General features: G+C 41.8%; 1 protein-coding gene across 1 annotated transcript in view; it reads left to right on the top strand.

Moving 5' to 3' along the window:
- Window positions 1–12495, top strand: part of LMBRD1 (LMBR1 domain containing 1) — a 187565-nt gene that overhangs the window by 113680 nt on the left and 61390 nt on the right. The window contains exon 10 of the mRNA XM_066604231.1: window positions 1450–1514. Within this exon, the coding sequence (XP_066460328.1) occupies window positions 1450–1514 (65 nt within the window). The remainder of the gene's footprint in view (window positions 1–1449; window positions 1515–12495) is intronic.

The raw sequence follows: 12495 nt of genomic DNA, 5'->3' as shown, positions 1-12495 counted from the left end.
AGTGGAGTATGAATGCAATTGTTTACCTAGGTATCAAATTATCCTTTTGATCTTACTAAATTCAGCATTCTCACTCTACTTTCTACTCTACAAAAGTATCCTAATCCTCTTTCTAAAACAGAACTATCCTGGATGGGCCGTACAGTCCCACACAAAACGTTACTCTTTCCAAAGATCCTATGTTTTCGTACTCTTAAAATTCCAAATACAATTGAGCATTTGTTTCAGAGACCTCGAGTAGAGGCTTCAATTTTATTTCTCCACCGGCGACATGGTGGGCTTGGGAGTACCTAACCTCATTCATTATCGCCGCTCTATTCTAATTAATCAACTCCCTCCCTTGTGGTCACATTTTCAAGTCTACAGTTGGCCCACAATAGAATGTGACGTTAATTAATACAGATTCCTTCTGTCTCTTCTGCTGTTTCACTATTTCGATAGAGTGCGTTCATTGCCACATACGCCATCTTCAAACGCCTCACTACAAACCTAGAAATATCTAATCCGAAAACTAGAAGGTTTTTCTAAGATCAAAAAGATGAAGCTTCCTTTAGAGATTCTAGAATGCTTTATTTCTAATCTTCAGCTCGAAGAGTGGACCACTCGGGGCTTAACCAGCATTTCAGATCCTTTGACTGATCAGAAAGTTAAACCTTTTTTTGCTTTATGTGCCGAATACTATATACCCATGATAGGGTATTGCAATATGTGCACGAGAATCACCTACAATGAGCAATTTTAGGTTTTTCCGTTAATTTGTTTCTTACTTTAATCAATATATTTCTGATATCTCTCCTACTGTGTTTATTATTTTCCATTACAAAACTGTCTATTTAAATTATTTCTTTTCTAATTTAGAATTCTATATTTATGTACAATTTGGTGTCATAGGCTTGGGATGAGGGGGAAGTGGTGTTGTCTTTTGGGAGAGTGTACTGTTGTTGAACAAAAGAATATAGTCACTAGTCCAGCATATTTTTCCAAATGTAGATATGCTGCTTAGAAATTTATGAAAGGGTACCCAGAAGAAATAGGAATCATCTGCTGGTTGTTACTAGTACAGCCTTTTGCTGCTAGCAGAATTCTTCAGAGGCTGTATGCCAGCCGATGATGTTGGGGAAAATTGCTTTCAGCTACAGTGATTTTTTTTTTTTTCTCGACAAGTAGTTCAGTTTTTTGCCCCTTTTGTGATGTCTGCTTCATACGAACAACATGCAGCTGGGAAATGTTTGTTTCCTTTTCCACTATTCAAAGCACTTGTACAAGTAACCCACCAGAGGATGATTCCTGTTTATTTCGGGTACCCCTTCGTATGTTGTCTACTCATTGGAGGCAGTGTGGACACTGGGCTGTTGTCATATTTGATTGAATGCTGGGGGCGTTCTATGGTGTAGTTTAGTCTTGACTACATCTTATAATGATTGTTTTTACTCTTGTGCTTTCTTACAGATTATTTGGGGCCTATTCCTCATTCTTGTGGCCCTTTTGATCATAGTGTCGCTTTTTCTTTCTAAGTAAGTATACAATAGTTAGCATTATGGGGCTAGTCCAACCTATATTTTACATTTATGAACATTATTAGAGATACAAGTTTGAATTAAGAGTGTCATGTACCGCATATATTCCATGTGATCTGTCATCCATTGTAAATTAAGGGAAAAAATTCTAGTCTACAATATCTATGCTTGACTCTTTAGTTACATGGAGAAATGTGACCAGCCATATGCCGTTATTCTGAGAAAACAGAACTACTGTATATGCAGTATACATTTATATGGCCAGAAACATTGCTGCTGTAAAGAGAAACACTTTTTCTGAACCATTCTGTAAAATCCAGCTTAATTTTGCAGCTGTTTGTATGGATTGATGTGCGCTATAGCCAATAGAAGAAAGCCACGGGAATTGTATTACTAACGATATATATTACAAAATATTCGCTTTAAATAACAACATGGCAAATTCCTCAAATTCTTCATTTTTACTGGGCAAAGTGGCCTTTGCAATGGCATTCCGACACATTTTATTTTAGTATAACAAATCAGTAAATGATTCTAATTGCATAATGGAGTCTCATTCATTCTCTGAATCCATACTTCAGCACTGTCAACCTGCCAATATGGTCATGCTGTTTGCTGTGGATGGCTCCTGCTATCTGTACTGAAAAGCCTTTAGCCTGTGTTTAGTAAATTTGGCAATGGTGTTATGATGAGCCACTTTTCTTTTTGATTCTCATTCCAAGCTCACTGCAATCATGTTTCCTCATTTGTATAAATGGAACGGTGATTGACATGCAAAATTGCGTAGTCAGGGAAAAAACTTGATTTGCCAGCTGCATTATGTCTTTTTTTTTTTTTCTCTTCCAGCTCTATTGTAGTGCTTTGCTTTTAGTTGACAGCATGAAGCCACTCTGTTACGTTAGAAGTCCAGCCTTTTGCCTTTCATTTCTATTGCAATTCTAACTACTTTGAGTAGTTAAATACATAGTGTTTTTGGAAAAACGCCACATTTTTTTGTGGCAGAAAAAAAAATGCTAGGACTAGGTATTAGCTGTAACCCAAAAGGGAATTGGTAAACACAACTAACCATGCTTTTTTCAGCTGTTTCTCATGGGCTTCTCTACAAACGGCTTTGTATCAAAATACTAAATGAAGATAATTTGTCCCCTTCACAATGGTCATGTTATCGGACCACACCGGTACCGATCTGATGACCTCGTTGCCAGGTTCCAAATTGGTAGATATGGAAGCCCGTGATGAGAAGATTTGCTAGCAATTATCTATCAATTTCATGAAATCACTCCATGTTATGTCAAGACACTTCTCCAGTGAGAACTCAATGAATTCTGTTTAATTAAGAACATTGCCAACTCTTATATACCAAGAAAGAAGGCATCATCATGCAAAGGTTACGCTAAGCTTATTGATCATAAGTAGAGATGAGCGAGCATACTCGCTAAGGACAATTACTCGAGCGAGTATTGTCCTTAGCGAGTACCTGCCCGCTCAGAAGAAAAGATTCGCGTGCCGGCGCAGGTGAGTGGTGAGTTGCGGGAGTAAGCGGGGCGGGAGAGAGGGAGAGAGAGATCTCCCCTCCGTTCCCCCCTGCTCTCCTCCACCGCTCCCCACCCCTAGCCGACACCCGAATCTTTTCTTCCGAGCGGGCAGGTATTCGCTAAGGACAATGCTCGCTCGAGTAATTGTCCTTAGCGAGTATGCTCGCTCATCTCTAATCATAAGGCTTATTGACATCTACCATATAGTCTCAAGGCTCTTAAGGCTAGTCAAGAAAATATCTGTAGTCAGGGTATTATCGCATTATACACCATTTTCTGCTAGTATTGTGTGTCTTTTAAGTTAACACAGCTCAAATTTATTTAACTTTTCTGTTCACTCCTTATCTTAGAATCCGACCGTAGTTACCGACACTACAAAGCATAGGTTTTAGCCTTCTATTTAAGGGCCAATAGTCCAATACAAGATAAGAAACATAGACCTATTGCATTCTGAAACTTAACATGCCATAACAGTCTGAAGCAGTATTGTTCAACATTCTTAAGCAGTTATAGACCAAGCGCCATAAATTTTAATGTAGATCTCCAACAGATTTCATTCCTTCAAGCAAATGGGTGAAATCTGCTGTAAATCCACCCCAAAATTGGTGTCAAAATCTGCACCAAAAGGTGCTGATTTGCTGCAGATTTTTCTACTGTGGTAGGTCCATAGCAAATCTGCCATATGTTAAAGGGGTTGTCTCACGGCAGCAAGTGGGGTTATACACTTCTGTATGGCCATATTAATGCACTTTGTAATATACATCGTGCATTAAATATGAGCCATACAGAAGTTATTCACTTACCTGCTCCGTTGCTAGCGTCCCCGTCGCCATGGATCCGTCTAATTCTGATGTCTTCTTGCTTTTTTAGACGCGCTTGCGCTGTGCGGTCTTCTCCCCTTCTGCTCGGTCCAGGCACGAGCGGCGTTCTGGCTCCGCCCCCTTCTACGCGTTATTGCGTAGCTCCGCCCCGTCACGTGTGCCGATTCCAGCCAATCAGGAGGCTGGAATCGGCAATGGAACGCACAGAGCCCATGGTGCACCATGGGAGAAGACCCGCGGTGCACCATGGGAGAAAACCGCAGTGCATCCCTGGGAAAGGACCGGCGGCCATCTTGGGAGAAGATTTTTTAAAGTCCTTATTTCGTCGGATCAGTAAGTAGCAAGCGGCTTAAAAACCGCTTTACTTTGCTATTTTATGCCAGGGGGGTGACAGGGGGAATGGGGTAAGGTAAAATTTTGAGGTTTGCCGCGAGACAACCCCTTTAATGTACCCCTAGGGCAAAAGCACACAGTGCAGCTGGCCATACTCCAGCAAACCATGGCCACACAAATTACGGGCAAAATTGTGTGGCCATTAGTCACTGCAGGTGGGCATGATTTGTCCATGTGTAGCCAGCCCCAATGTGTCCTTCTATTCTTAACCCATTTTTAAATACAGCGACAGAACCAAGCTCAGTACTTAGGTACAATACTAGACAGTACCAGAACCAAGCTCAGTACAGACATGCAGCACCAGACTGAATCTCATAACATAAATACAGAACTTGGCTGAATACATAAATGCAGCTTAAAAACCAAGCTCATATCATGAATGTAGCATCAGAACCCCTCCATAAAATGGCTATAAAAAGCAGAGATATAAATATCCCTTAAAGTGTTGCCTCAGTAATGCCAGATGAATACCATAGTACTGTTATCCTTCCAGCTGCACCCACCATGACAGTGCAGCTCAAAATTTCAGCAACATTTTACACCACCTCTTTCCTCACTAGCAGCAGCAGCACTTTAACACCTAATCATCCCTCCTCCACACTTGTCACCCTTACCTCTCCCCTCAGACTTGCATGTGATGTTGGAGGTGGAGGGAGAGCTGTGTAGGCTCTTACCTCTGCAGACTGCCCTCCAGCTACATGGCGAAGGACCTGTAATGGTCATATGACTGATTTCATCACTGGTCCTTCATCCATTCCAGGCTCCGAAACTGTACAAATAATGCAGGGCTAGTATTATCAGTGCAGTTTGATCTTTGGCAGTAACTGCTTGCCCACTAACTGACTGGCCCATCGGGAAACTGCCCTGCATTGCCAGTTAACCCCTTCCACCCACTGGAGCTTTGGCAGTGGGCCTGGGGGTGCCCCCTTCTTCCTGAAGTAATGTGCTCTGTACTGTTGATCAGGTCGCACAGTGCAAAGGCAAACCCTGAACTCACCTGCTGTAAGCACAGCTTTTCTACATTACAGTTTGCGTGGAGCTGTTCAGACTCCCTTGGACTCTTTATTATTGCACGCATTAGGCAGCCGATGAATACGATTTTTTTTTTTTTAGTTCATCAGAAAATGCTTTTATAGTACAAAGAACCAGCTATGCTTTGTTTGTTGTCCTGCTGACAACCTATTGTATTTTGATTAATTTAAAGGGGTTGTCCCGCGCCGAAACGGGGTTTTTTTTTTTTCAACCCCCCCCCCCGTTCAGCGCGAGACAACCCCGATGCAGGGACCTAAAGAAAAATCTGCACAGCGCTTACCTGAATCCCCGCGCTCCGGTGACTTCTTACTTACCGGCTGAAGATGGCCGCCGGCATCTTCTCCCTCCGTGGACCGCAGGGCTTCTGTGCGGTCCATTGCCGATTCCAGCCTCCTGATTGGCTGGAATCGGCACGTGACGGGGCGGAGCTACACGGAGCCCCATTGAGAACAGAAGAAGACCCGGACTGCGCAAGCGCGGCTAATTTGGCCATTAGACGGCGAAAATTAGTCGGCTCCATGGGAACGAGGACGCTAGCAACGGAGCAGGTAAGTGAAAAACTTTTTATAACTTCTGTATGGCTCATAATTAATGCACAATGTACATTACAAAGTGCATTAATATGGCCATACAGAAGTGTATAGACCCACTTGCTGCCGCGGGACAACCCCTTTAATGCTATGCAGTTTATCAACATTTGAAGGGCTATTCGACTTTCACTAATTAGATGTAATACTTTGTTTAATGAAAAGTTAGATAGCTTTTCAACACGTTTTCTGCATCAGTTTCTCAGGGTTTTCAGTACTTCTGCTTGCTGTCATTAAGGGGCAGGCTCACACAAGTGTAATTTAACCACGAAGTACACACGTATAATACACAGTGAATGGATCCAATGAAAGCACATTGATTTTCTTTGATCCATTTACACTTGTGTATGTTCATTGTGTATAATACACAGGTAAAAAAGAATTCAGCATGTTCTATTTTACTGCATATTACGCATGATAGAGCCCTATTGTTCTCTGTACATACGCAGTTACATCGCATATGTGGGCGTTTATACACACAATCGCTAAGCAACAGAATGGAAACTAGTCCGACTGCGCATGACAGCGTGCGTGAGATACACTGTCATGTGCGGTGAAAAATCACTGCCATATGCAGCCTTAGTCCGGCTCTCACAGCAGGAAAACGCTGAGCTATAGGCGCAGTGGTTTACAACGCGCTCGTGTGAGCCTGACCTAGGTAGGAGTTTTCATTGTTTACTTACCAAGGGCTAGTAACACTAGTCAACAAAATTTTACTTTTTTTTCTGTTTCTGGTTTGCAAATACGTTGATTCACCTAATTAGGGTGCTGAATTCAGTGCAAGAATCTGATTCTATCACATCACATTTCTAAGATACACAGTACTAATACAGAGACAATAATACAGTACTGGCAAATATGGACTGGTTTCAAATGCGAAAAAAATTACACTTAGAACTCTAATGTTTTTCTGGTAATGTATTTGTGAACGTGAGACTAACAAAAGCACTATGATTTACATATTGAAGCGTTCAAACCGATTAGGTTTGACAAAATGGAATGATGAAGCTGTTCTTTCATCACTGAAGGCACCCAGATTTTCTGGAAGAACCAATGTGTGAATGTAAAAAATGATTTTTTTTTTCTAGAAACATTCTACTCCCCATGTTCTTGTAGCTGTCCAATAGATCACTCACCATCGATACATAGCTATTATTTCTTTCTTTGCTCAAAAGCCACACACAGACACTTTGAAAGAGGACCAAGCGGTTAATTTGAGATTTGTGTGTTTAGTATCAAAGGTTGGACCTTTTAGTAATTTTCTGATTTGTGGCCCAACAAATACGCCATTTTTTAGCTTTCCATCGCTCAATTTGGGAAACCTTTTTCAAATGATTGAATGCCTAACCTTCTTTATCAAGAACTTTTACAAAGTTTTTCATCAGGACAAACTAGATATGAAGCAGAGGAAAACTGATTTTACTCAGCTTAGCCAATGAAGTATTCTTCATGCCTCTAGTATCAAAGCCATGCTTTCATGTTTCTCTCATGTCCACTGCATAGGCCAAAAGCAATGATAGGAGTTTGTTGCCATTACACAATAGCATTGCTTTTAAGCTGGTTGTACTAGAATCCGTAAATAGTCGCTACTCCTGTGGGTTATGGTGAACACCCAGCTCCATCATCAAACCATTAACGTGTATACACACACAGCATTGAATTCTGCATTTCAAAATACTCAGATAAATGGCTACTTCTTGATCTAAAAGTTGGAATCTTTGTCCCTTCCGCTAGAAGGTTCCATTGTTTCAATATAAAACCCAATAGTTCAGTTCCTTGTTTAAAAAGTTGTAAATCACGGACCAAATTGTTTAGTTCTGTTCTATGTCATGAGATTCAAGGCTGTACTCGTTTACAGGTCATGTGTCTTTTCATTAGCTTTCCTCTGATAGGTCCCATGCAGTGGTTTGCAATTTACGGCTAGAAATAGGCAAGCCTTCCCCATGAGGCGCAGGTTTATGCACTGAAGACACATCTGGATGTTTTATTTTTTGGCTGGCTTTACTGGAATGTCCTGCAATACTTGTGAGGCAAAAATAACAATCCACAGAATTAGTTGGCTCACACCAAACCATTGGAACCGCAAACTGCATGGCTCGGCGCTTTCCTTTCATCCATTCTGTTGGAGTAGTTGTGCAGGTTATGTAAGCAATATGAGGTGCAAAGTTTTTATCCTGATCCCCAAGAGCGCAATCAAAATAGCGTTTATAGGCCTTCTTAACTAAATTGGTGATTGGCTTCCTTAGTGTTTTTGGAGTGAACCTTTCAGACGCATAACAAAAGTTGTCGGTGTGATTAACACAATAAAGTTTACCAGTTGCTATAGTACTAACCATAACTCTGATATGTCAAAACATTTCACTAGCTCACACAGGAAACCCAAAAAACGCAGATAAACACAAACGGAAGTAACGGAAACTCAAAAAATACCGATGCGCTGAGGTAACAATGAAGAGAAGTTCTTTATGCAGAATACAATACGCATTAAACAGCAGTACCTCTATAGGCGAATGTCGGAACCCTTCCCATACAGCTACAATGTTCTGTAGTGACCATTTTTAAAACTTCATCCACTGTGTCTTACATATAAATATAAAGTTTAGAATAGTTACTGATTTAATTTTATATACATAATTCCGCAGTGAATACAAACACAAAAAAAACTTTTAAAAAATAGAAAAAATCTAAATTGCATAAAATCTTTACGTGATACATCATTTCCAAAGGCAAACTCAGACTCTACATCCAAAAATCCATAAGAATTGATGTATCACACACCAGAAACAAAAATGCTGTTGACTAGTGAATGTGTTATGTGATGAACATAAAGACACATGGCTTTTTGTAAGAGACAGCTCTAATACACATACTGAAGCGGTCATCTGTCAAGGACAAAGGACTACTTTTTTTCCCAGTAAACTCTGAAGACTCCTGCTGAATGACTGTGTAATGTTATATACTGTTGTGTAAAAATAAAGTCAGAAGCATTCTAGAGGTGAGATCTGTACTGGCTAACCAGAAAAATTGTGTATGCAAGCTTTCAAGGCTACTTAGTGCCCCTTTATCGGGCTTAAAGGGGTTGTCTCGCGAAAGCAAGTGGGGTTATACACTTCTGTATGGCCATATTAATGCACTTTGTAATATACATCGTGCATTAAATATGAGCCATACAGAAGTTATTCACTTACCTTCCCTGCGCTGGCGTCCCCGTCTCCATGGCTCCGTCTAACTTCAGCGTCTAATCGCACGATTAGACGCGCTTGCGCAGAAGGGTCTTCTGTCTTCGGCTCAGTTCAGCAGCAGTGGCGTTCTGCGCGTCATCGCGTAGCTCCGCCCCGTCACATGTGCCGATTCCAGCCAATCAGGAGGCTGGAATCGGCACATGTGATGGGGCGTAGCTACGCGATGACGCGTAGAAGGGGTGGAGCCAGAACGCCGCTGCTGCCGGACAGACCCGAAGGCAGAAGACCCTTCTGCGCAAGCGCGTCTAATCGGGCGATTAGACGCTGAAGTTAGACGGAGCCATGGAGACGAGGACGCCAGCGCAGGGAAGGTAAGTGAATAACTTCTGTATGGCTCATATTTAATGCACGATGTATATTACAAATTGCATTAATATGGCCATACAGAAGTGTATAACCCCACTTGCTTTCGCGGGACAACCCCTTTAAAGGAACCTGTCATTTGCCTAAAGTGCCATAAACTAAAGGCCCATTTAGACACAACGATTATCGCTCAGAATTCGCTCAAAAGCCGTCTTTTGAGCGATCGTTGTGTGTAATTGCACTGACATTATGCAGTTTTCGTTAAGCAGTCGCTGATCGTTGTCTTTCAGTATGCTGAAAGACAACAATCTGCCTTATCAGGAATTCACAGCAGTATGCAGCTGATACTATTGTTTCAGCTATATCCCTCTCCCTGAACACAGGCAGGGTATGAAGAACAGAGCGGTCCAGCTGTGTTCTTCATACTCAACACAAAGCGCACAGCTGTATACCAGCTGAGCGCTCCCTGAACAGCCGGGGTATGAAGAACACAGCAGTCCAGCTGTGTTCTGCATACTCCGCTCAGAGCGCTCGGCTATATAACAGCCAGGCGCTCTGAGCAGAAAACAGCTGGATGCAGAAGACAAGCGTCCCCGGAGCGCAACGTAATTGCTCAACATTTGAGCAATCACCTTGCGCTTAAGGGCACACAACGTTTATTACCCAAAAGTCGCTCAAAAGACATCTTTTGAGCTATAATTGTTGTCTAAATGGCCTTAACTTGTGGTACTGTTAGTGCAGGTGAGAGGGAGACGGGTATTTTTTTTTGAAAATGGAATATCCATATTAATGTACAAATTATACTGTGATTCAAGAAAACCCTACACTTTGCTTTTCTGCTGTCCTCTGGGGTATCATTTAGTCAGATCTAGAGAACATTGACACCTATGAAGGCATTCCTGTGGCACACCTTCATAGGTTTTTATTCATTGCAACCGAATGGCATGCCGCAAATGCCTGACCATGAAGGCATTTAAATGCCACTGTCAGAATTGACAGCACCATTTAGGGGGGTAACAACCGCAATCATTGTTGGCGGCACCTGCCTTGTGTAGGGCGGGATCGTCACACGATCCTGCTCAGTAAAAAAAAAAAAAACACACACACCCAGGACATAAGTATACATCCGGTGTTAAGTGTTTAAAGTCAATGTGTTCCATTGTGCATTTCTTTTACGGACCACTGGTCTGTGTATTAAAAAAAAAGTCACAGCATGTCCTATTTTGGTAAGATTCTTTAATTGGAATTGCCCCTTCAAGTCAATGGGTGAGTTAAAAAATAAAAAATGGAGAATGAACTTGCATGGCAGTCATATGTGTTGCATTTTTTTTTTTCATGAACCCATTGACTACAGTGGGAGTTTGAAATTATATCAGTATGGCAACCTTACTTTTTTTTTTTTTTTAACCTGTGCATGAAAAATGGATTGCACTATGATGACATGCACGTTTAAAAAGTGGTGCAAAATGCATATACACATGCTATGAAGTTGGTTAGTTTGTGATTTTGGTCAGTGAAACTCACCCATGTGAATAAGGCTTTAGAAAGAGCTGTTATTTTGTATTGAGCCTTTGAATATCAGTGAGAATGTTTCAATCCATTGACTGCAAGCGGAGATTCTGGAAATGGTAGATAACAAAATTCCATAACTTTTCATCGCACTGTCAAGAAGATATAGTTTCTTGCTTTGAATGAAGACTGCATAGTTAGATGGTGTTTAATGTAATTGTAAATATTTCATGGCTGGAACATATTTACAGATATCGGAGTGTGAGCATGATAATTGAGCGTCTACTACTTTTATCACTTTTCATCACAAAACATTACACCACCTAGGCCAAGAATAAATTAATTTTATATGGTGCTTTAACTTCAAGCCCGATAAGTTTTAAATATGTTCTGAGTAATGATGTTGGAAGTTTGAACTTTCTGCTCATATTCTTAATCGCTAAACATCCACTGAAGAGAATCAGAATGTTACTGAAAGCCACACTTGAGGGGGCCTGAGGCATTTGAAATACCTCTGGGAGTGAAAGGGTTAGTATGGCCTATCCATCACAATGAGTATAAATTGTACGTGGAAAAGCTCTTTATAGTCTCATTTGGCAGGCAGGAAATATCATCCAGACTTAATGTGCCATGATTATGCGTCTTTAACCTGAACATGTCCTGCAGCTACCAAAAAGTTGCTAAAGCATATTAAAATTTTGAAAGCAAACCTTTTACACTAAAATTGCATCTTCATATACAATAACCATTTTATGTATATTATGGGACACGTGAGAACTGATGCACCGATAATAAAAGCTGCTGAAACCATAGCAACCAAGTAGCTTCCTAAAAAAAATAAAAATACTAAATTGCCAGTGCTGGATTTTTAATGTGTAATGCTGCTTGCTGTTATCTAAAGCAAATTTCCACTCTCAGGGCTTATTTGCACGGCCTTTTGTGCGCCCGTTCAGACGGCAGGGGCTCGGCGCATATATGCCGAGGCTGCAATGCCATTAGATGGGGGCAGACAGTTTAGATATGCTAAACTGTCCCCTCCTTTCTTCCCCTTCGCCGTCTCTTGGCAAGAGGAGGAGGTGAGACAGGTTGGGAGCTAGTGTGCTAAGGCTCCCACCCTCTCTCCGCCCCTTGTTGCAGCCAGCAATGGGAGGGGTGGGGTGGGCAGAGCTTAGATGCGCCCCCGTCCCGCCTCCTCCCATTGCAAACGGCCAGCAAAGGGCAGAGAGGAGCAGGGAAGAGGGTGGGAGCTTAGCAGTCACTCTGCTAAACTCCCTCCCACCTCCCTGCTCCAGCAGCTGTCATAGGCTCCCATAGGAGTCTATGCAGCTGCTGCCGCCGTAAAAGCGCCCGGACAAAATGCACTATCTTGTCCGACCGTCGTTGTTATGCCACGGAAATATGCCATGTGCACTGATGCTTTGTAAACCAATGCATCAGAGGGGCAGCGTACATGGGCTGGGCGTGAAAACCCAGCCGATTATACGCCCGTGTGAATCCAGCCTAAAACTGTATTCAGTTTCTGGATATTATCTGATAAAATATTCTTAAATTTACAA

The sequence above is a fragment of the Eleutherodactylus coqui genome, chromosome 1, assembly GCF_035609145.1.
Source record: "Eleutherodactylus coqui strain aEleCoq1 chromosome 1, aEleCoq1.hap1, whole genome shotgun sequence".
Lineage (NCBI taxonomy): Eukaryota > Metazoa > Chordata > Amphibia > Anura > Eleutherodactylidae > Eleutherodactylus > Eleutherodactylus coqui.
The sequence above is the reverse complement of the archived record's forward strand: the minus strand, read 5'-3'. Positions and strand labels throughout refer to the sequence as shown.